A 23,314-nucleotide genomic window follows, 5' to 3' on the forward strand; every position below is an offset into this window, starting at 1 on the left:
TAATTAACGTGTTGTTTCCCACCAGATCAACAGTTCTCAACTGGGGCAATTCTGCCCTTCAACACCCCTCTCCCCTTTCCCTGAATCTAACTGGAGAACACTTGGCAATGTGTGGAGACAATTCTGCTTGTCTCAACTTGGGGGCGGGGGTGGTATTACTGACATCTAGTGGGTAGAGTCCAGAGATGCTGCTAAAAACCCTATAATGTACAGGAAAGCCCCCAACAACTCATTATCTAGCATACAGCATCCACAGTGCTGCTGAGGCTGAGAAACCCCAAAGTAAAGTATCAATCCTAGGGGGCAGGGTCCTAAGTTGATCTTGGTTGCTGCTCTATCCTCAGACCTAGAATAAATGGCTGACAAGAAATTGCTAAATTTACCTGTTGGATATTTATGTTTTTAAGAGCCTAAAATGCAGCCTGGCTCATGGCTGGTAGGTAACAAACATTTATGAAGGTAACTGAATTAATGGTGGTGCCCTCAAAGAGGGCCAAATGGACGTAACAACAGGACATAATAAATTGAAGTGATTTTAGTGTTCCATAATTCCACTTCTGGCGGATTTAATTTTCTCCCAGTGACTATAAATAAAACCAGTTCTGCCAAAACAAGTCTCTTAGTTAAGTGGGGTTTCTGAGAGAACATTTTTTTCTTTAGATAACATGGAACCTTTTAATATATGGAACTCTGTGAGTGAAATATGTAAGGAATAAGACTTTTTTCTTTTTAAAATGAGAGCTTTTAAATGTCCCATTCAAATACCAAGTATTCAGGGGATTAGCAGACATCCCTAAATTAGATGGTATCACTAGTTAATTGCTAATATGCTCGGTGGCTGGAAAATATTTTGATAAAGTTTGAGTTAAGATTCATTTACAGATTTCAAAAAAGAACTGAATTATAGCACATCTAAGACAAACACTCATTATATAAAAAGAAAGTAGTACTTGAGTCCACTTCATTGAAAGATTTTTATGACCACAAGTACAACTGTGCCCTATTGTTTTAAAAAAATCTAAGTTTAACACCTGTCAAAGTATTTTCAATTCTTCCTCCTATACCTCAGAGAGCTACTGAACACTGCCCAGAAGGCATACATTCATAAGTAATATTGCTTGATTTACAAAATTCTTTCCAAAGGAAAAACTCAAAAGATGGTTATGTGGATATTCAAACATACTAAGAACAATATCTGACTTCTTTCTCTCATCACTTCTGTAATTAATGAGTCTGCCCAAATGTTAAATTATGAAACCACGCTATGCAAAATGCACCCATTCCATTTAAAAAGAAGTTAAACCCATATTTATTTACTAGCACTGTTAAACATTACACAAAACACATTCAAGTGGCAAGTAATTATAATGCAAGCCCTTGCATGGCAATCCAAATTTATTGAACTACTGATGCTAAGTTATACAAAATTGCACCACTTTAATTAAGGCTTTTAGTTTACATTTGGCCACCTCAAAAGTAGTTGTAACATTAGGTTGGTCAATTTAAATACTGTGGCTCCCTGTTGGATAGACACACAATCTTTACACCCAAACGTTAATGCATACAAAGCAACAAGGCATTGTTAAATAAAACAGCAATAGTTACTGCAACTTAGGCCTTGTGACCAATTACACATGATTAAAATTACTTCCCACATTCACATCCACAGTACTCGTCCACCATTTAACATCTCAACCAAAACGTTACACATGTGAAACAATCACTAACAGGCAAAAATACTAAACCTGTATATTTGGTATTGCAAATACACTTATGCATGAGCAAGCAGGGGATTCACAGTGAGAATCTACAGCTGCAGAAGCCTGAAAATGATTTACAAAAATTGTTAAATCATTAAAAAATTGTTTGAAAATATACACTTCTTGTTGTAGACCCCCACTGTACACACAACTATAAACATTGTTCCCTATGTAAACAAAAAAGGAAACATATAATAAAAGATTTGAAAAGTCTGGACATTTCCTTCCCAACAGATATTAAAGGCAATGTCTTTAATCTAAGACATTATACTGAAAGGACTATCATATTTTAAAGACAAGATCACTGTCTCCACAGGTTTTTAAAAATTAAAAAAACTATATAGCTGTGTTAATCAAAGCGCTTATTTGTACAATACAATGATAATGACCTTGAATTTCTTAAAAAAAATTACAATAAGCTACAAGTATCAAAGAAGCGAAGTTATCTGGAGTAGTCTATATAGGAGCTCTTTGGACTTTCTTTTATTATGCTAAAATAGTGGTGCTTTTAGGATTTACATTATTGTACTCTCCAATACAAAGTATAGGGCGTGTTAAAGTATACAGTACACCATTTTCATACATGTACAACATTGGTGGATGAAAAATGTCTCTTAGCAGTAATACTGGATTGTAGCCTCTGGTTTTACCAGCTGCATACTCTAGGACTATTATATAAGTAAAAATCTCTCTTGTGATACTGGAAAGTGATTAGAATGTGCAAACTGATGTAGTAGCTTTCATCCGCCTCTTAAAGGGTACCACCACAGAAAGTCCATTTAAGATGTTGGTAGGTTTAACAAAGTTGGAATGCTGGCACTGTTGAATTGGGCAACAGTTCTTCAGACCTGTCAAAATGAGAAAATTAAATTAATTGAAAACATGGGGTGTAAATGGCATACTAAAGATCCAAAGGACATATTAAGACAACAGTGCTAAAGTGTCAGAAATAAATATAATACAGGTTCTTATCCGTCATTACATTATGACCAGGTACCACGATTCATAGCAAAGCATGGGTAGACATTTTCATCTTTTTTGGAATGACTTCATCTATTCTGCTGCCTTCTTGAAAGTCAGTCAAATGTAAGTTGAGTGTACCTTAATGCAAATTTCTTTGTATTACCTTCCAAAGATTAAAAGCAAGGGAAAAAGAAAAAAAACCACATTAAAATTTTACATTAGGTCACCTTTACTAGAATTAGGATTATAAAACAGACAGCAATATTAACAAAATGGCTGATCTGTGTTTACAACCCTAGAATCACATGACAAATACAGAATGCACATCTAACCAGGCTTTCTAGTATTAGAAAATCAAGACTTTTCTTCCCTACTCTTCTAATAAGAGTGGCTAAAAAGCTGGTGCATAGAAGTGAACAAAATAGAATTTATTTCACGAAGACTCTCTACAGTTGACAGCTATGTACTTTTTAATTCTACACAAACAGATTCTACCAACTCTAAGATAGATGTCAGAAAAGGCTGTTATTACACTAAAATCATACCAAATTAAACTTTTAAAAATTTGAGTGACGTAAAGAAGGTAAAATCAGAACTCAGGGGTCTGTCATTTATTTATTTAACTTTGGATGATTTTCTGCACACATGCCTGGGCTAAAAAAATGTTTCTTTTTTTTTTAAACTGGTTTTCTGAGAATCAGATTTGTTGCAAGCTTCAGAAAGGTTGTTAATATAGACGTAGCTGATGAAATAATTTCCACAAATGCTTTGAACTTTAAGCCCTCGTTTGGAGTCTGAATGAGTTTTCTAAGTTTCCTAAATCTTAGCAGGTTGAATGTAGCAAATTGGAAAGGACAGATGGGAGTGTGTGAGCTCAGGCACATGTGTGCTGCTAAGAATGGGCACGTGGCTGGAAATGAGAGGATATAAAAAGTGAGAGGTTGTATCTCTAAACACAAAGCCTTAAATGGAGAGTAGGGACAAAAACTCTAGAGAGATACAGAATCAGAGTTCTATGATAGTATAGGGCCATTTAACACAGGAAGAAGCAGAGCTACAAACATTCAAAGTTCCCAAGGATAAGAGTACAGTAAGATATGGTTTAACAATACCTGGCAAACAGCAGCTGATAGGTAAGGGTTTACCATGTGCCAGGCACTGAACTAACTGCTTTACAAGTATTAACTCATTTAATATGACTGTTTTCAAAAACTATGTTACAGTGTTGTATGCTCAGTTTTGCTTTGCTATCTCATCTCAGGGTTGTACTTGTGGTTCTCTCCTCCTAGGAACTCTTCATCCCCTACACAACTTCTACTTATCCATCAGATTTCGACTTAGATGTATCTCACTCTGACAGACTTTCCCTGAATCCACAGTTCACATCTGACTGGTCTGGTGCTCCAGTTAAATGCTCCAATAGCAGCCATAATAGTGACTAATTATGGACTTGGGAGCCAGACCACAGTTCAAATTCTGAGCGATGTACTCAGATCACTAGATCCAATTCTGACTAGGCTATTCACTAATTGCAGGGCTTGAACAAGTAACAATCTTTCTGTGCCTCAGTTCACTCATCTGTAATATGGGAATTATAATAGTTCTGCCTCACAGGATTGTTGTGAGAGTACAATTAACATATATAGGCAGTACTTAAGAGTGCCTGGCACATAATATATCAGGGTTTTTTTTATTATCAGTACCATGCTGGACTTACTCTGCATTTATCATATTTTGCAATTGTTTGTCTAATTCTCCAACTAGACCTTAGTTAGCTTAAGGCAACAAAGAAGAAAGCAGAGAAGACTGGTTTTCATCACCACTGTATTGTCAACACAAACCAGTGACCCACTGAGGCATGAGTATATACTGGATAAACTCATCTAGAATTCTCACTTATGTGGAATACCTTACTTCTGATGATGATATATAAATGAAATAATTATTTTAATTACTAGGATATCATATTAACTCATATCTTAAAAAGGAAGTAACCATTTCTTTTTTAGAAAAGAAAATCCTATATTTGCTTTATTAACCCTTAATAAAGTTGAGGTTAAAAATTAGAGGAAACAAACAAACAAAACAGAGGAAAAGATATATCAACATACCTGGCTCAGAGCTACAATGCATTTAGTATATTAAAGCAGCTGACATGACGACTTTTTGCGGGCCTTCCCAGGCACTGGAGTTTTTCTGTTAATTTGCCGCACTAGGTCATAAAAGATCTGCAAACATATTAAATTTTTAAAAAAATTTACAGGGAAAAAAAGCCCCCAAAGAACTAAAAGTGAAAGAGTAAAATGAAAAAACTGAACTTTCCATGAACTTTTCCCCAGAAAGCAAATATTCTGTTCAGTTAAGGAATGAGAGTAAAGCCAGGTATTCTTATAATCGCCAAGTTCTTTTCTGTTTATTTTTTGGGAGGGCTAAAAATCATTCTCCTTAAAATAAATACTGAGTTGAAGGAGCTGCAGGGATCTTAGTTCAGACAGAACATTTACCACCATCCAAAGAGAACAATTATGTACTCTTCTTCAACTCTATGTATCCTTACTCTACAACATTATTTTAAGTCCCTTCAAGGCAACAGCCGTTCATGCCTTGTTGAATTTGTCTTTGCCTTTTACATAACGTCCTTCATATACCTGAAGACTTAATCTGTCTTCCCCGTCCCTATCATTTTCTGTCCATTCTTCCTTCATTTTATGGTAAATTCCACTGTACCAGTATTTAATTGAGAGGCTCAAAGAGCATTATTGCTTATTAACATGCACTTACTTAACACAAGACTTCTGCCTATATGATCAACAAAGCACCCTGAGTACAAATTAACCTGGAGTTGTGTTAATACAGACTCATTATTTTCCATTAATTTTGAATGCTAAATTCCAAGTCGTGAGTTCTATTTCACCATACCTCATTAACATTTATTTTTGATTTTGCAGAGGATTCTAAGAATGCACAGTTGTTCCATTGTCTTGCTAAATTTTGACCTTGTTCCTTTCCTACAACTCTTTCATCTTCCAAGTCACACTTATTACCAACCAGAATCATTGGAACCTAAAAAGGGTAAAAACAAGTAAGTAAACAAATATGCAATATAAATTCAAATCAAAATTCAAATTAAAATGTTTCTCCTAAGGATTACTTTTTATACTATGCCAGAGAAAAATGCTAAGTTAATAATGTGTAATAAAATTTACAGTTAAATATGAAAGCCTTGACAATGTTAATTTAAGAACTTTTCACATCAAATTTTTTTTTTTTTTTTTTTTTTTGCGGTATGCGGGCCTCTCACTGTTGTGGCCTCCCCCGTTGCGGAGCACAGGCTCCGGACGCGCAGGCTCCGGACGCGCAGGCTCAGCGGCCATGGCTCACGGGCCCAGCCGCTCCGCGGCATATGGGATCCTCCCAGACCGGGGCACGAACCCGTATCCCCTGCATCGGCAGGCGGACTCTCAACCACTTGCGCCACCAGGGAGGCCCCCACATCAAATTTTTTTAGAAAACAAGCTATGATCTACTTAAAAGAGGGTGAAAAACCCTTAAAATTATAACACAATGGACTTTTATTTTATTTCGGCCACACCGCATAGCATGCGGGATCTTAGTTCCCCAACCAGGAATTGAACCCGTGCCCCCTGCAGTGGAAGCTCAGTCTTAACCGATGGACCGCCAGGGAAGTCCCTCAGAGTGGACTTTTAACTAATTATAGTAAGCAAAACACAAAACCTTTTTTTTTTTTTTTTTTTTTTTGCGGTACGGACGCAGAGCGCTCTGCGCCATGTGGGATCTTCCCGGACCGGGGAATGAACCCGTGTCCCCTGCACTGGCAGGTGGACTCTCAACCACTGCGCCACCAAGGAAGCCCCACAAAACCTTTTTAAAAGGAAGTGCAAAAGGGTATACCATGAAAAGCCAATATATTCCAAAATTTTAAAATGTTTCTCCAAGGGACATAAATCAATTTAGAATTTTCTGGTTTTCTAACATGTATTTATCAAATACTCATTCCCTATTTCATGACACAAAAAGGAGAAATCTTGAAAGCCCCCAAAGCAGAACTTTTAGCTTCTCATACAGTGTATATTAAAAAGCCAAAAAGTAAAATCATCTTAATTTACTAAAAATCTAGACCATATTAATCACATGTTTGGATACATGTGATGTTTGTAATTTTAGAAGGACACTACAGGGAAAAATAATACTTATGCTGCAAAACTCCTATTAATCATTTAGAGACTGTCTTTCTAAAGAAGTTTTGGAAAAAATCCAAACTAGAAAATCAAGAATTTTGGCTTTTTAAGGAACTGATATATAGTATCATATTAATAAATACCTGTTTAATGCAACTGATAGAAAACCATAGTAGTTACCAGAGACACTGGTAAACAGCTTTACCGAGGTTGCTGTAAGTATGTCAGGGTCCCCCAAAGTTCTCCTGCTTTAGAAGTCCAGGAATTGGCAGCATTTCCCATAGGTGCCCTCAAGCTCTCGAAATATTTGCTATAATTAAACTATACATAGTACAGTGGTTCTTAAAAGTGAAGTGCCCAGACCAGTAGCATCAACACCATTTGGAAATCTATTAGAAATGCAAATTCTTAAGCCCTATCCCAGACCTACTGAATCAGAAACTCTGAGAGTGGGGCCTGGCAATCTAACCAGCTTTACAGGTGATTCTGATGCAAGATCAATTCGATGCAAGATGAATTTATATATAATATATATAGTGTGATGAGGAATTAAAATAATCCATTTGAAGTTTCCTAAAGGGATTAAACTCCATTATGGTGTACTCTGAAGGGGCATGTAAATTTACATTAGAATTGAATGTATTTGTTGCCTTTCTTTAAAAATTATTATCATTATGCTCCTTCTGTCATAGTTGCTTGAGATCTGTTCATATGTTGTTTTGATTCTTGTTAAAAAGGCTCTCAAATCTGCCAGAAATGTGGCCAGAACATCATATGCTCTATTAGTAATATTTACCACCAACACCTCTCCTTCTCCACCAAATGCATGATTTAAAAACAGGAAGGGTATAAAATTTATTTTACACAGGGGAGAGGAGGGTATTTCTCACTTTTTATGTTATATATAGTGTTAAAGATATGTTTTTCCCCTTCAAGGAAAAAGCTTTTGAAAAACAAATAAAGCCCCCCAAATACATTAACTTTAAACTGGATTTAAATTCAAACTTTTAAGTTGGATATCACTATAATAAGGGTTTGGAACAAAATATATTTATTTATTATGAAGCCAGCTTACATCATCAGTGTCTTTAACTCGAAGAATCTGTTCTCTCAGATCTTGTAAATCATTAAATGTGGACTGTGCTGTGATGGAATAAACTAATGCAAAGCCTTGTCCGTTTTTCATGTACAAATCCCTCATTGCTGTAAATTGTTCCTACAGGAGAAAGAATCATTAAAAAACAATAATGTTAAAAAAATGTTTTGACAGATAATCTGACAATTTTCAAAGTCTATAATTAGAGCTCAAAGAAGAATGCAGTAGTGTTACGTAACATCTCTTAAAATTAGTCTGTAGCTATTTGAAAAAATCAGTATTTCAAGAAATAAGCGTTTTACTTAAAAATAATACACCAGAGCAGATTTACGTGCAGTAAATATACTCAAGTGGAACAGAAATGTCCTGTCTCCAAATGCTACTTAAAGGCAGATTTTTTTTTAAAGGCAGATTTTTAATATATCATAATATGTAAGGCACCCAAATCAAATCACCAAGTTACCCACAGCTAGCTCACAATGCTCTAGTTAGTTCTATGGGGGCCACCAGCACGTTACCTGTATCTTGCCATTTTCCCACACTTTTCCTCCTTCACTAGACTGTGAGCCTTTGAGTGTAAGAATACAATACATGGCACATATGAGGTATTCAAACATTAGTTGAATGAATACCACATATCCAGAATAAATTTTCCCTTCACCTTCAGATACCAACAAATCTAGTTGGTCTGGAAATATATTTAAGGAGGAAAGATAACATTCAAAATACTTCATACAGCCACTGAGGAATAAATGTACACTCTAATATTATTTTCCACATTATTTAATAAATGGTAATATAGTTTAACTTGTTTTAAAAGTATTAGCGGGATTATGAAAACTTTCATACAAAATTTCTACTTATTTCTTCAGTAAATGATCCACTGCAATGGCAAAGCACACACACAAGAAAAGGAGAATTCAAGAGGATAAGGAAAACAGCTTTAAGAGTTAATGCAAGCAGTACTTTTTTTTTTTTTTTTTTTTTTGCGGTATGCGGGCCTCTCACTGTTGTGGCCTCCCCCGTCGCGGAGCACAGGCTCCGGACGCGCAGGCTCCGGACGCGCAGGCTCAGCGGCCATGGCTCACGGGCCCAGCCGCTCCGCGGCATATGGGATCCTCCCAGACCGGGGCACGAACCCGTATCCCCTGCATCGGCAGGCGGACTCTCAACCACTGCGCCACCAGGGAGGCCCGCAAGCAGTACTTTTAAATAAGCTTAACTAATGTTTGTCTACAGAATACTAGCATCTAAAGGTCAATACTGCACAAGCTGTGCATATACTTTGGTACTCTGTTTTACATACCGTTCCTGCAGTATCCAAGATTTCAAGCATACACTGTTGTGCATCTACTTCAACTTGCTTGGGGAAAAATTAAAATAGATATTCATTTTTTAAAATGTATACAAGACTACTTTAATATACCCAACAGCTAATATGATATTTAAAACAGAGATACAGATTACAGCAACTTCACAACTAATTTCAAGCAATACTCACTTTAACAAAACAGGAGAAAAAAATAGCTAGAAAACAGGTCTACTGACCCCCAAACTGCATTAGGTGCAAAAACCATGTGTTCTGAATTTAACACAAGGATAGTTATTGATACAAGATACACAAGATCCAACCTCAATATGAATCACTCAGCACTTAAATCTGGAGAGGAAATGATTTCAAAATAGCTCAAAAAAAGTTTTTTAAAACCAGTAATAGTTCCAATAATACCAGAAGTAACTGTCTATCTCAATTCTCCCATACTTTAGAAATACCTTCATTTCTCTAGATAACCACATCCCTTTCACCATATTGGAACAACAAAATTTCCGGGAGCAAGGAAGCAGAGGAGAGATATCAAATAAATTATGTATCTCTGCTACCCTTTTTACCTAACATTTCCTAGGGAACAAAGTTACATACATGGAAAGAAGAGTAATATTGCCTCCCTGCTGGGGTGCAGAAAGGGGTTTCCAGTTTGTTCTGGTAGACTGTGGACACAGAGGGAGGAACGGAAACACAATGTCTGCACAGCAGCAGGGGCCAGGTTGGCCACTATGTCAAGGTGGAGGATAACTCTCTCCCTGCTAAATAAAAAATCTCGCGCATTTATAGTTTTATTGTCACATGTTATACAAGTGAACATATGGACAGAAGTAAACCTTTCTACTATTACGAGCAGTGGAACTTTCTCAAGGAGTTGTAAGCAGGAAGGTTAGGGAGACTTTTGTACTTACATCTTTATATTAAAAAGAAGGGAGCCTGAGAGTATTCAGTCTTTGTGGGGCAGGAAGGGGAGAGAAACATGGAGCTACCACTTGAAATGCATGGCCCAGCTCTAAAGTTAGTGTGTCAAATTACAATTTTGGGGTCAGTATAAACTTAAAATTCTTTGAGAGAGAGAGATAAGACAGAAAACAAGAATGACTGTTTAAGATTCTCAAGCTGGTAAACACACAATGCCAGGAAATAATCAGGTGTGATCTTTCCCCACTAATTTTATAAATTAACTCTGCTTCTTCGTCCTACTCTGTAAACAACATTTAATAATTATTAAGCCAAAAACTAGAATTTATATTTATAAAGTCAAAAGCAAAAGGCCTTCTAAAGTTAACATACCTTTCTATAAGAATCTTCTATCGTAGGATCATATTTTTCAACAAAAATTCCTTGAACAAATTGTACAGTCTGAAAAAAATTAACATACCATTATACTCCCCCCAAAAGAACACATTCAATTCTGCACATTTTAAAGTATTGACTTCATATAGCTAGTTATACCACTGATTAAAAAAACATAACCGCAACTACATTTGAACATACGCATTTGGTGGGAAAATTACTTTAGAAAGCTTTTTTAAAAAAAATTAATAATCACCAAGCTCCTTATTGGGTAAGTCTAAATTTAGAGATCATATATTGAAAAATCGTTAAATGGCTACTGTTTCAGTCCTAAGGGCTTAAATTTGAATTTTAGTTAGAAAGTGGCTAATTATCTTGTGTACACACGTATGTGCACACTCACAACACCTCCCCATTACTTTGGATCTATTTACAAATGAAAAAGCAGTTCATGCCCCATTGTACACACTTCTCAGTTTGATCCAAGCATGTCAAATTCTGTGCTAGGTGTTTAAGTGGCAAAGTAAGATGGTCAATCTATCTTACTGTGGGGCTTTGCTAAACTCTGAACTGTGCATCAAGTTATTTCCCCTAAGTTTCTCCCCTTCCCCACCCACCACTGTCAAGTTGTGTCTTCTTTCTTGCTTAACTATTTCTTGATACAGAAAGCATGGTGGGACAGTCAAAGGTAATCTTTGAAAAAGTTTTTAAAATAAGGTGTATTTAATTTTTGTAACATAAAATTTGTATTGTAAGCCAACTCACAATGGGATGGACCAAAATTTATTCCTGTCTGGCTCTGAAATGCAGACACCCATTTATATGCACTGAAAGTCAGTCAGTTAAAGAATGGACTCACTTTGGCATAATATTTCTTTGTGTTAAATCTCTTTATGTGTTCTTTCCCTTCTGTGCTTAGTCCAAACTGTATTCTGGTCTGGAACCCATGTTCCAGAGAGAATATGATCTACCCAGATACAACTAAAAGCTGACTAAATTACAAGAAAAATATTATATTGCTTCTAAAATCATTAGGAGATTTCACCTTAACAAATAAATAAAGACAAATAAGCAAAACCTAAAACTCAACAGGAAAAGAACACGTCTTGGAGTAAATAGCTTGGGTACAGTGAGAATGTCTTACCAGAGCAGATTTTCCAACTCCTCCGGAGCCAAGAACGACTAGCTTATACTCACGCATGGTGCAAACTTGTAAAATCTAGTACCTTATTAAAGAAAGAAAGAAAAAAAGAATTCTTAAGTACTATCTTTGTATTCATGTCCTTCTTATACAAACAAGACATTCAAGCATTTATTTAAAATGACTACTATACCATATTAATATGGAGCATTTCATAAACCGACTTACTAAAGGATGCTACTGGTAGTGCCCTTTATAAAACATCAGAGGAGGAAAGAAACTGCAGAATTATAGACGTGACTTTTAGCCCTATCCTAAATTCAATTACAATAAAATATTTACTCCATCAAGAAAAAAAGGGAGGAAGGCTGAAAAATAGCATTAAGGGGCATTCTGTTAGCTATAAGATGGCAGTGTTATCCCCCTTTTCTGAACCATCGGCAACCCTGAGTCACAAGCAGTTGAGTGCCTACTAAGTACAAGGATATACCCAATGAACAACAAAAAAATTCCTGCCCTCAACTGAGCTAACATTCTGGTAAAGATGAACACGATAGGGGAGGGGTCTGCAGACAAATCCAACTCACTATCTGTTTTTGTACATAAAGTTTTATTGAAATACAGCCACACCTATTCATTTGTGTACTGTCAATGGCTGCTATCTTGTAATGGCAGAGCTAAGTCATTACAACAGAGGCCATCTGGTTCACAAAGCCTAAAATATTTACTATGTGGCATTTATAGAAAAAACTTGCTGGCCTCTGAGATACATTAATGGTAAGTGAGTTAGCAGAGAAAGCAGACCAAATATCTATTCCTGAAGTGGGTGTGGGGTGTGGGGTCGGGGGACAGATGGGGTGGCACAAGGAAACTGAAATGGTCAGGAATCAGAAGATCTCAAGAACATGAAAGCCCAGACTAAAAAAGTCTACTGAGGGTTCAGTATGCTGAAATGGTGGAAATCAAAACAAAATAAAACCAAAAAGAAACAATCCATACCAAGGCTCATCATTAGAAAATTTCAGTACACTAAGGAGAAAGAAAGAAAGATCCCGAAAGTTTCAGGGTGGGGAACAACATGAGAATACAAAGCTCCCACATTCCTAGAGAAAAATAATTGGCCAGTGGCCATGGTGCAAAAGTAGCCACCAGAACAGGTTTTAAACCTTCTTAATCAAGAAATGACAGTTCTTTAGTCATAGTAACACAATACCAGGACTGGTTTATACACATTTAACCAACCAATAACCATTTGCTTCACTGAATATGCTTCTGCAAACCAGCCTATTGTTGATAGCCCCTTATTTCTGAAAGCCAGTCAGTTAAGAATGGACTCACTTTGGCATAATATTTCTTTGTGTTAAATCTCTTTATATGTTCTTTCCTTCCAGTCCATACTCTTAGAAGATAGCATTTGTTTTACCTATCTCTATATACCATCTCTTAATTTCTCCTCAGGACGCCATGTCTAATTCCAAGGACTTCTTTTCAAAAATTTCTCCTTCATTTCCACCTTTAAATACATGGATTATTTCCTGTGTTTTCTCCATTCCTTAATGGGGGGGTGGGGGAGTCGGGGAACCAAATATAAAAACCACCAAAGAAGTCGGCTGCTAACTTTCCCACTTACTAGTTCCTACATTTCTAAACTTACTGAACCCATTATTTCCATAGACTTTTCTCCAGTTCTGGAACACTGTCTCCATAACTTCTGTGAACTGCCAGATATGGTTCTTACCAGATATGATTTTAGGAAAAAGGATATGAAATAAAAGTTGAATCAATTTTCAGCTTTAAGAATATTCCACATGGTAGTCTGCATTTAATTTGGGACAAATAAATCTTTCTTTGTAAACATGTAACTCAAGTCAGGTTTATTTCTTTTAATGTAAAAAATCATTTAAAAATAGGATTACTGGGCTTCCCTGGTGGCGCAGTGGTTGAGAGTCCGCCTGCCGATGCAGGGGACACGGGTTCGTGCCCTGGTCCAGGAAGATCCCACATGCCGCAGGGCGGCTGGGCCCGTGAGCCATGGACGCTGAGCCTGCGCTCCACAACGGGAGAGGCCACAACAGTGAGAGAGAGGCCCGTGTACCGCAAAAAAAAAAAGAAAAAAATAGGATTACTTAGGTGATAATTCTATTCAGTTCCATGCACACATTAGCCAACCACATGGACCTACATTAATATTTGAGAAATATTTAAAAATAAACTTAGGATTCTCATGAAAGATGCCTTCAAATAAATTTTTGTTTCTGAACCCATCTAGAGGGAATATGGTAACTTTGGGGACAAGAATTTCCTAAACATCCCAAAGAGCAAACCAACTAACTTTAACACAAATAAAATTAGACTCATCTCCCTGCATCTTTTACCCTTTAGGTAGCTGGGCTGTGTCACTTTTTGATGCCTTCTTTGTCACTGATTATCATTAACTTAAAAAAAAAGAAAAGAAAAAAGACTCATTCAGTGAACACGCAGCAAAATGCCAACCAATCAGCAACTGCCTCACTTGAGTGACACTGCTTTTACTTGCTGACATTAACTCACTCCTGCCTTTGAAAGTCTGTGAATCTTTGGACTCTGAAATTCCCTAAAAACCCTATAAGACTAGCAATCTGCTCTGCTCAGTGGAGGCAGTATCAGACCAGGACAGCTTTTCCTTAAGTAATCAATCATTTCAGCTTTGTGTTTTTTGTTTAGATATTGAATGGTGTCTCTCATTCTTTGACAGTCAACCTAAGACCCTCACTTGGCATCATTCCAAATGACGCCCTTAGACAAACAAGTGTACTGAATGGGCTGCTTGTGTCCAACTTGTTTGTTCTTTGATTTTCCTATCAGATGAGTCAATCTCAACAATGACGGGTGCTCCAATCAGTGCCTTGAGCTCACATTGCTAACTCTGTTACCCTATGATTTGTACCAAGTAGGTTTCTGTATAAGGCAATTAGGCCTTTTGGCTTTGGCTTTGAGTGTCCTATTTGATAAATATTTTTGCCATTAGTTTATAATTCTTCAGCTACTTGCTTTGCTTTTGTTCATCTACTTGCTCAAAATTTTGTCTCACATGTTTTGTTTTGTCCTGTACTGTCTTGTTTCCATTCACTGAATAAGGGAGTGCTCCGTGTGGAATGGATGGATGCATACGCCTGAGAGCCTCCAATGCAATTCAAACTGGCCCCAAGCACTAAAGGTTAAAGATGAGTAACATCAGTGACCAATTCAGGCAAAGTTGAGTGATGGGCCAAACTTCACCTCGGGTCACTTAAACTTTCATGACAGCATTACAAGGTCAATAACCATGGGGTTTATTATGTGGCACCTTCTTAACTTCTTGATCAAAGAACCTGAAAATGTTTGTAAGGATACATTTGTTAAAAAAAAATTTTAAACTCTTCCAGCCATCTTTCTGTGCTGATATAATGGTGCACACCGAAGTCCTAGCTGATGCTCTCAAGAGCATCAATAATGCTGAAAGGAGAGGCAAGTGCCAGGTTCTTATTAGGCCATGCTCCCAAGTCATCATCCAGTTTCTGTGATAATGAAGCACGGTTACATTAGCGAATTTGAAATCAATGATCACAGGGCTGGAAAAACTGTTGTGAACCTCACAGGCAGGTCAAACAAGTGTGAAGTGATCAGTCCCTAGATTTGATGTGCAACTCAAAGATCTAGAAAAATGGCAGAAAAACCTGCTCCTGTCCTATCAGTTTGGTTTCACTGAGCTGACTTCAGATGGCATCGCGGACCATGAAGAAGCAAGATAAAAACACAGGAGAGAAAATCCTGGGATTCTTTTTCTAGGGATGCAATACAAACATGCAAATAAAATGCCTCAATGGGGACTTCCCTGGTGGCCCAGTGGTTAAGAATCCGCCTTCCAGTGCAGGGGATGCGGGTTCGATCCCTGGCTGGGGTACTAAGATCCCACATGCCCCCGGGAAACTAAGCCCGCATGCTCTGGAGCCCACCCTCTGGAGCCCATGCGCCACAACTAGAGAGAAGCCTGCGCACGGCAACAAAGATCCCACGTGCCTCAACTAAGACCTGACACAGCCAAATAAATTAAAAAAAAAAAAAAAAAAGGGCTTCCCTGGTAGCACAGTGGTTGAGAGTCCGCCTGCCAAGGGGACACGGGTTCGTGCCCTGGTCCGGGAAGATCCCACATGCCGTGGAGAGGCTAGGCCGGTGAGCCATGGCCGCTGAGCCTGCGCTCTGCAACGGGAGAGGCCACAACAGTGAGAGGCTGTGTACCGCAAAAAAAAAAAAGGGCCCCAATGGAAAAAAAAATTTAAAGCACTCTTATTATCTAGGAATAATTTACATCCAGTAAAACAAGCAGATCTTAAGCATACAGTTAAATGAGTTTGGGCGTATGCCAATACCCTCACAACCACAAACACAGCCCTCATTCAGATTTAAAACACTTCCAGGGACTTCCCTGGTGGTCCAGCGGTTAAGAATCTGCCTCCCAATGCAGGGGATGCGGGTTCCATCCCTGGTCGGGGAACTAAGATCCCACATGCCATGGGGCAGCTGAGCCTGCGCGCCGCAACTACTGAGACCGCGCGCCACAACTAGACAGAAGCCTGCACGCCGTAATGAAAGATCCCATGTGCCGCAACTAAGACCCGACACAGCAAAATAAATAAATAAATATTTGAAAATTTATATTAAAAAAAGATTTAAAACACTTCCATTACCCAGACAGTTCCCAATGTGCCTCTTCCCACTTAATTACCACAACACCGTTTTCTTGACTCTAGTGATCTCTTTCTTATTTGCCAAGGCCATATCTTTTCTAGGAAAAACTTCTGTGTCTTTTATAAACTTCCAATATAATCTTGACTCTTGCACTTACATTGGTAAATTACAAAAATGGTGACTGACAACTGCAACATAACAACAGGACTTACGGCCAACTTTTAAAATGTCAAAATAAATACTTTAAGAGGAATTATAAATATAGAAAAATTATGAGACAAAAATAACATTCAATAATCAACTTCTTTAATTGGTATTGTGAAGCCTCAAAATAAAATGACTAAGATTGTCTCTCTTTACTCCCCTGCTCAAACCTTTGGAAACCTACCCTCCCTGAATCATTGTCTCTTTATAGTATCCACAATACCCTTCTATTCCATCTGCTCCTTACCCATATCTCTGAAATGAACTACCTTTCTTGGCGGTTTCTCAGAAAAGGAAAAATTATACTAAACAACAGCCTCTTTAAATTGCTAGAGTGGAAGTCAGAGCTATAGAAACTGAATTTAAAGACTGGTCTAGAATTTAGTTGGGAGTTATGCGTAAAGATTTTTCTAAATCTCAGGTAGACTGACAGAAATTTGTTGCAGAATCCCAACTTACTTACTAATTAATTTCATCATGGAGGAAAAAGGTTAAAAGCAGCAGGATAGTAAAGACCAGATTCAAACAGCCCAGCCTGTTAAAAAAAAAAAAAAATTGGCCTTGAGAGAACAAGAAACTATTTAGGAAGTACACTATTTCAGGGGTAGATTGGTCAACACTTAATACTGCAAACAAAATGAACACTACTTGATAGGAAACAAAATAAAAATTGACTTCAGGAAATTTTAAAGGGAGACATGTCCCTTCTTTCTGTAAATGGGCTCAGACCTGAATAGGAAACTGAAAATGGAAAATTAGAAAATCTACAATAGTTGAGCATTTTCAGAGATCCTCACAAAGTAAACAAGCTAGAAAGAAAAATTAAACCAAAAGGTCTTTGTTTTCTAAGAAATGGGGGCCTATGGGTGAGGAAACTTGTATATACTGACTATAAAAAGTAAACATTTATGGGAACTGCATTTCTTAATGCGATGCCTGGGGTCCTACTTCCCAGTTGCTTCATTTACCCATAAATGAGTATTACTTGTTGCTAGAATGAGTCAGGTTCATCCATATTATTGCTTCTATCAGTAATTTGTTCCTTCCTATCTCTTTATTATTGATAAAAAGCAGATCCACTGTATGGATATAGATAACATTTTCTTTATCCATTCACCGGCTCATGGACCTTTGGTTTGTTTCCAGCTTGTGGATATTATAAATAATGCTTATCAATTTGTTTTAATTTTAGTAACTCAACCAAGAATTTTTACTGCAGATCTCTAAGATCACAGGAAATTGAAAACATTTCAAATTTTGAAGTAGGAAATATGAAAGTCATCAATAGACTTTCAAATTTAAAAACATAGTGACAAAACACATCTAACTTACCAATAAGCAGCTTTCTAACAAGGAACACTGATAAGTAACAACCACAAATGAACAGTCATTCTCTTTCATTAATTTTTTTGGCCAATATTTCCTAATATGGACAAACAACCAAAATATTTTTATTTAAATCCTAATAAATACCAATGCTACAGATATTATTTTCCTTAAAAAAAAAAAGTCTAGCAGTATGAAAGCCAAGATTTGAACTAATACCTGTTTTTCAAATCTCTGCCTTCTACTACACCAGCTTTGAAAAATTGCTTACATATTCTAAGCCTGGGATAAAAAGTGGATTTCATTATGAATGCCAACTCTGATTGGCAGTGACCATGACTTCTGTTTTTAAAATTTCATGCACAACTTTAAGATGGGTAGAGTTATATCAGAATTTCAAAGGGATTTGTGATAACTGCTGTTTGAGACATTGAGAAAAATTGTTCTCTTTCACTGAACTCCAAAAGAGGGACAATTTTGACAGCATAGCACAGTGGTTCACAGCACCTAAGTTTTAAATCCTCGTTCTGTATAACCTTGGGCAAGTCATGAAACCTTTCAGAGCTTCCCTTTCCTTACAGGGAAAATGGAGACAGTAATGCCTACATAGTAAGGTTGTGAGATGGATACACAAGAGCATAAACTCCACAAAAACAACAATTTTTGTCTGTTTTATAATACCCCCGAACCTCAAACAGTGACTGACATATAGTATGTGCTCAACTAATTAAAGAATGAAATGTAGTGATTTCCCTCAAGAGTACTTACACATAGTAATAATCAATAAAAGATAGCTTTTTTTTCCCTTTTTTTTTTTTTTTTTTCCCTCTAGCGGTACGCGGGCCTCTCACTGCTGTGGCCTGTCCCATTGTGGAGCGCAGGCTCAGTGGCCATGGCTCACGGGCCCAGCCGCTCCGCGGCATGCGGGATCTTCCCGGACCGGGGCACGAACTCGTGTCCCCTGCATCTGCAGGCGGACTCTCAACCACTGCGCCACCAGGGAAGCCCCAAAGATAGCTTTTAAAATAATTATAACAGCAACGGTCTGGGCTACTACTGCTCAATACAGTGTAGCAGAACTGATGTTCCCTCAGCTGAGAATCACTGCTCTACCCTTTTACCTACTAGCTTAATAAAACATTAAGAATGCAGGAGGAGGGCTGCTATCCAGCTTTTGTCTAATTTAGAAAGTTTCTTCTAGTTAGGCAAAGAGATACAATGCATAGCCTAAAACTGATTTCCAATCATATGTGGGTTTCTATCCTTAATTTAGTCCTCCTGTCACTACAACCAGTTTGGAACATGTTAAAATCAACTGAACTATATCATAATTCTTTAGCTATACTTACTACTTAAGTATCATCTAACAGGCACTTTATTTATTTATTTTTAACATCTTTATTGGAGTATAATTGCTTTACAATGGTGTGTTAGTTTCTGCTTTATAACAAAGTGAATCAGTTATACATATACATATGTTCCCATATCTCTCCCCTCTTGCGCTCCCTCCCTCCCACCCTCCCTATCCCACCCCTCTAGGTGGTCACAAAGCACAGAGCTGATCTCCGTGCTATGCGGCTGCTTCCCACTAGCTATCTACCTTACGTTTGGTAGTGTATATATGTCCATGCCACTCTCTCACTTTGTCACAGCTTACCCTTCCCCCTCCCCATATCCTCAAGTCCATTCCCTAGTAGGTCTGTGTCTTTATTCCCATCTTACCCCTAGGTTCTTCATGATCTTTTTTTCCCCCTTAGATTCCATATATATGTGTTAGCATATGGTATTTGTTTTTCTCTTTCTGACTTACTTCACTCTGTATGACAGACTCTAGGTCTATCCACCTCATTACAAATAGCTCAGTTTCGTTTCTTTTTATGGCTGAGTAATATTCCATTGTATATATGTGCCACATCTTCTTTATCCATTCATCCAATGATGGACACTTAGGTTGCTTCCATCTCCTGGCTATTGTAAATAGAGCTGCGATGAACATTTTGGTACATGACTCTTTTTGAATTATGGTTTTCTAAGAGGCACGTTTACAATACATTTTTCTTTTTTATTTTGCGGTATGCGGGCCTCTCACTGTTGTGGCCTCTCCCGCTGCAGAGCACAGGCTCCGGACGTGCAGGCTCAGCGGCCATGGCTCACGGGCCTAGCCGCTCCGTGGCATGTGGGATCTTCCCGGACCGGGGCACGAACCCATGTCCCCTGCATGGGCAGGCGGACTCTCAACCACTGCGCCACCAGGGAAGCCCTAGAATACATTTTAACATCTCTGAAACTGGAATGTACCTTATAGCAAACTCCCGTGTCAATACAAAAAGCAAAAAGCTAATTATATATCAGTATTTTGAATCATTTTAAAATGTAGTTTAGGGAGAAAGACTGGGAAATAACTCTCCTGTAAGTCTTTAAAAAACATTACTATGCAAAAATCCTTTACTATTGGTGTTTTCTCTGACCCTTAATATTAATTACACGAGTCAATAAACCTTATTGCACTTCAAGTTATGTAGACTGTAATTCTGACGACCTGGGAAGAATTTCAGTATTACTACTTTAGGAGTAGTGAGAAAATCTTGAGCTTGTAATGTAAAATGAATTTTAATTCTCTTGAACTTTATTTATGTATATATATGGTGGTGGATTGTCTTTCTTCTTTTGCTTATGTTTTTTCTGACAGTTTTATTACTAATAAACAGTAAATTTTTAAAACACACAAGTGAAAATTAAAACTGGAAGGTGAAAGAGGAGTTGTGGAGTTGTCTTGTAATTACCCCATTTTAATTGTAACTTAAAAATATTGGTGGGTTTCCCTGGTGGTGCAGTGGTTGAGGGTCCGCCTGCCGATGCAGGGGACACAGGTTCGTGCCCCGGTCCGGGAGGATCCCACATGCCACGGAGCGGCTGGGCCCGTGAGCCATGGCCGCTGAGCCTGCGCGTCCGGAGCCTGTGCTCCACAACGGGAGAGGCCACAGGAGTGAGAGGCCCGTGTACCGCAAAAAAAATAAAAATAAAAAATTGGTAACTATTGGCAGTTAAGAAAAGGTGGGGGGGATTGGATGAAGGCAGTCAAAAGGTATAAACTTCCAGTTATAAGTGAATACTAGGGATGTAATGTATAACATGATAAATATAATTAACACTGCTTATATTATACAAAAGTTGCTAACAGAGTAATAAATCTTAAGAGTTCTCATTACAAGGAAAATATTATTTTCTATTTCTTTAATTTTGTATCTATACGAGATGATGGATGTTCACTAACTTATTGTGGTAATCATTTCATGATGTATCTAAGTCAATTCATTATGCTGCACACCTTAAGCTTATACAGCGCTTGTATGTCAACTTTATCTCAATAAAACCAGGGGAAAAAAAGTGGCCATTAGAAAATCAAAAATGCCATGTTTAGCCTGTCACTCAACTCACAATGAATTATAATTATAAAATACTGATGTTGGCAAAAAAAGTATTTTTCAGATAAATAACATGCTGATTGTGATGTATGTTTAAAGAAAACAGACAAGCTTAAAAGAAGAACCAATTAAAATTCTTTCAATTCTATTTTTAAACCTTAATAACTAGTATGCCTCTTCTCAAAAAGGGCTAAGAGTTAACTATTAAACATTACAAAATTAAACTTATTATTTTAAGTGCTTTATAGAAAAAGAAATACTCTATACAATGTAAATATTGACATTTTAAACACTTTCCTCTCTTATATCGAAGCTGTATTTGTCTTTTTTATTAATTATGCTAAAAAATCTAGAAAGAAAAGATAAATAGGGTAGCAAAGTATTTAAGTTCTAAGTACTTGGATTGTATTCTGAGAAGCCTATTGATCTGTTGTGTCTTCTTGTACATAAGTAGGAAATAAGGATTAAGACACACACAAAAAGATACAAAGTATCTTAGAAATTATTAGAAGTATACTGGAAATTACTGACAGATGGTAACTAGACATCATGGTGATCATAACTTTCATAAAGTGTATAAACGTTGAATCACTTGAAACTAATAAAACATTGTGAGTTATACTTCAGTAAAAATAACAGAGTTCTGACTATTATATATTATTGCAGTGGACTGCCATTTAAAGAGATGGGAAGAACAATTAAAACTATTTTATAATCAACAGAAAAACTGACACTGAAAGAGACTTTAACAACCTTCAAGTTAAGGGCAACACTATCAAAAAGTGTTAGATGAAGATGTCAGAAATGGCGGATATCTCAGCTAAACATTTTGCCAAGAATTATGGTGCTATTGGTCAACTGTAAAACATTCTAGTTTGATTTCCATTGTAGGTGATGGGATTTGATTTTGTTGGTTTATATACGCTCTCTTTTATGGCATTTCTTGTACGTAATGGCATTTATCCAAAAAATCTGAATGGAGTTTGGAAGTTATGTGTAATGAATTATAAATTAACAATAACCTGTTTATATGTTAATCTGAAATTCCAGAATTATTTGAATCAAGCTTTAATCTATGACTTCATCAATTATATTTACTCATTAGTTACTGAGGGAATCTCAGATCCCCATTTTTTGGGGGGGTGGCTAAACAGGCAAGAACATAGAATACGTGCAAAATGAATTTATCAATAGTGCCATTTCTCATTTATACTTCTTCATCAGCGAGAAAGTACATATAAACAAGTAGACATTTATCCAGTTATAAATATGAAGCATGATTCACACAGCTTCTCCAACAATCTAGCATTCCAGATGAAGAAAATCAATTAAATTTGTAAAGAACTATCAAAACACGGAAAATTCCACTATGGTTACAACTCCTGGAAGTATTTTCTACACTAATTTTTCAAATGTATAAATATTTCTGCTACTTATCTTTGAATAAAAAAATTTGCGGGGTAATTTTCAGTATTATATGTCATTTGCATTTAAAGATTCCTAATTTTAGTTACTTATATAGATCCCCTAAAATTTGTAGGACTACAACCAACTCCTGGATCAATCGAAGTAAATCATACGTCAGAGACTTATCTTTGCTTTCATTGGTTCTTTTTATCAGTTTAAGCAAGTGTTTAATTCTAGTCTCAGAGAAAATCATAGCAAAGACATGTAATGACAAGAAAATAAAACCCCTAGGGTTCCTTCTCAAGTCAAGTTTCAGTGTCTGTTTTGTAACTGCTTGAAATGAAAGTTGAGAAAAGAAGACCCAATCATATTCTACATAAAGTTCAGTAAATTTATCTAAGATAGTATTTCATCAATCAGAAATGATTGGCATTTTTACAAAAATACAAAACAATAATGGATGCTA

General features: G+C 37.0%; 1 protein-coding gene and 1 pseudogene across 5 annotated transcripts in view; one reads left to right on the top strand and one right to left on the bottom strand.

The window, feature by feature from the left end:
• Positions 1–1,285: 1,285 nt before the first annotated feature.
• RAP1B (RAP1B, member of RAS oncogene family) overlaps positions 1,286–23,314 on the bottom strand; it is a 48,456-nt gene continuing 26,427 nt past the window's right edge. For 2 of the 5 annotated variants that reach the window (XM_060112370.1, XM_060112372.1), the window contains 7 exons: positions 11,783–11,864; positions 10,636–10,704; positions 9,325–9,381; positions 7,998–8,138; positions 5,643–5,786; positions 4,835–4,951; positions 1,286–2,886 (listed from right to left, as the gene is read on the bottom strand). In XM_060112370.1, the coding sequence (XP_059968353.1) occupies positions 4,865–4,951; positions 5,643–5,786; positions 7,998–8,138; positions 9,325–9,381; positions 10,636–10,704; positions 11,783–11,839 (555 nt within the window). In that variant the 5' untranslated portion in view covers positions 11,840–11,864 and the 3' untranslated portion in view covers positions 1,286–2,886; positions 4,835–4,864. Of the gene's footprint in view, positions 2,887–4,834; positions 4,952–5,642; positions 5,787–7,997; positions 8,139–9,324; positions 9,382–10,635; positions 10,705–11,782; positions 11,865–17,153; positions 17,226–23,314 lie in introns of those variants that run through there. The other 3 variants (XM_060112373.1, XM_060112371.1, XM_060112374.1) reach the window with 3 other exon arrangements.
• On the top strand, positions 15,205–15,586 carry LOC132499041 (small ribosomal subunit protein uS8-like; annotated as a pseudogene).

The sequence above is a fragment of the Mesoplodon densirostris genome, chromosome 11 (assembly GCF_025265405.1).
Source record: "Mesoplodon densirostris isolate mMesDen1 chromosome 11, mMesDen1 primary haplotype, whole genome shotgun sequence".
Lineage (NCBI taxonomy): Eukaryota > Metazoa > Chordata > Mammalia > Artiodactyla > Ziphiidae > Mesoplodon > Mesoplodon densirostris.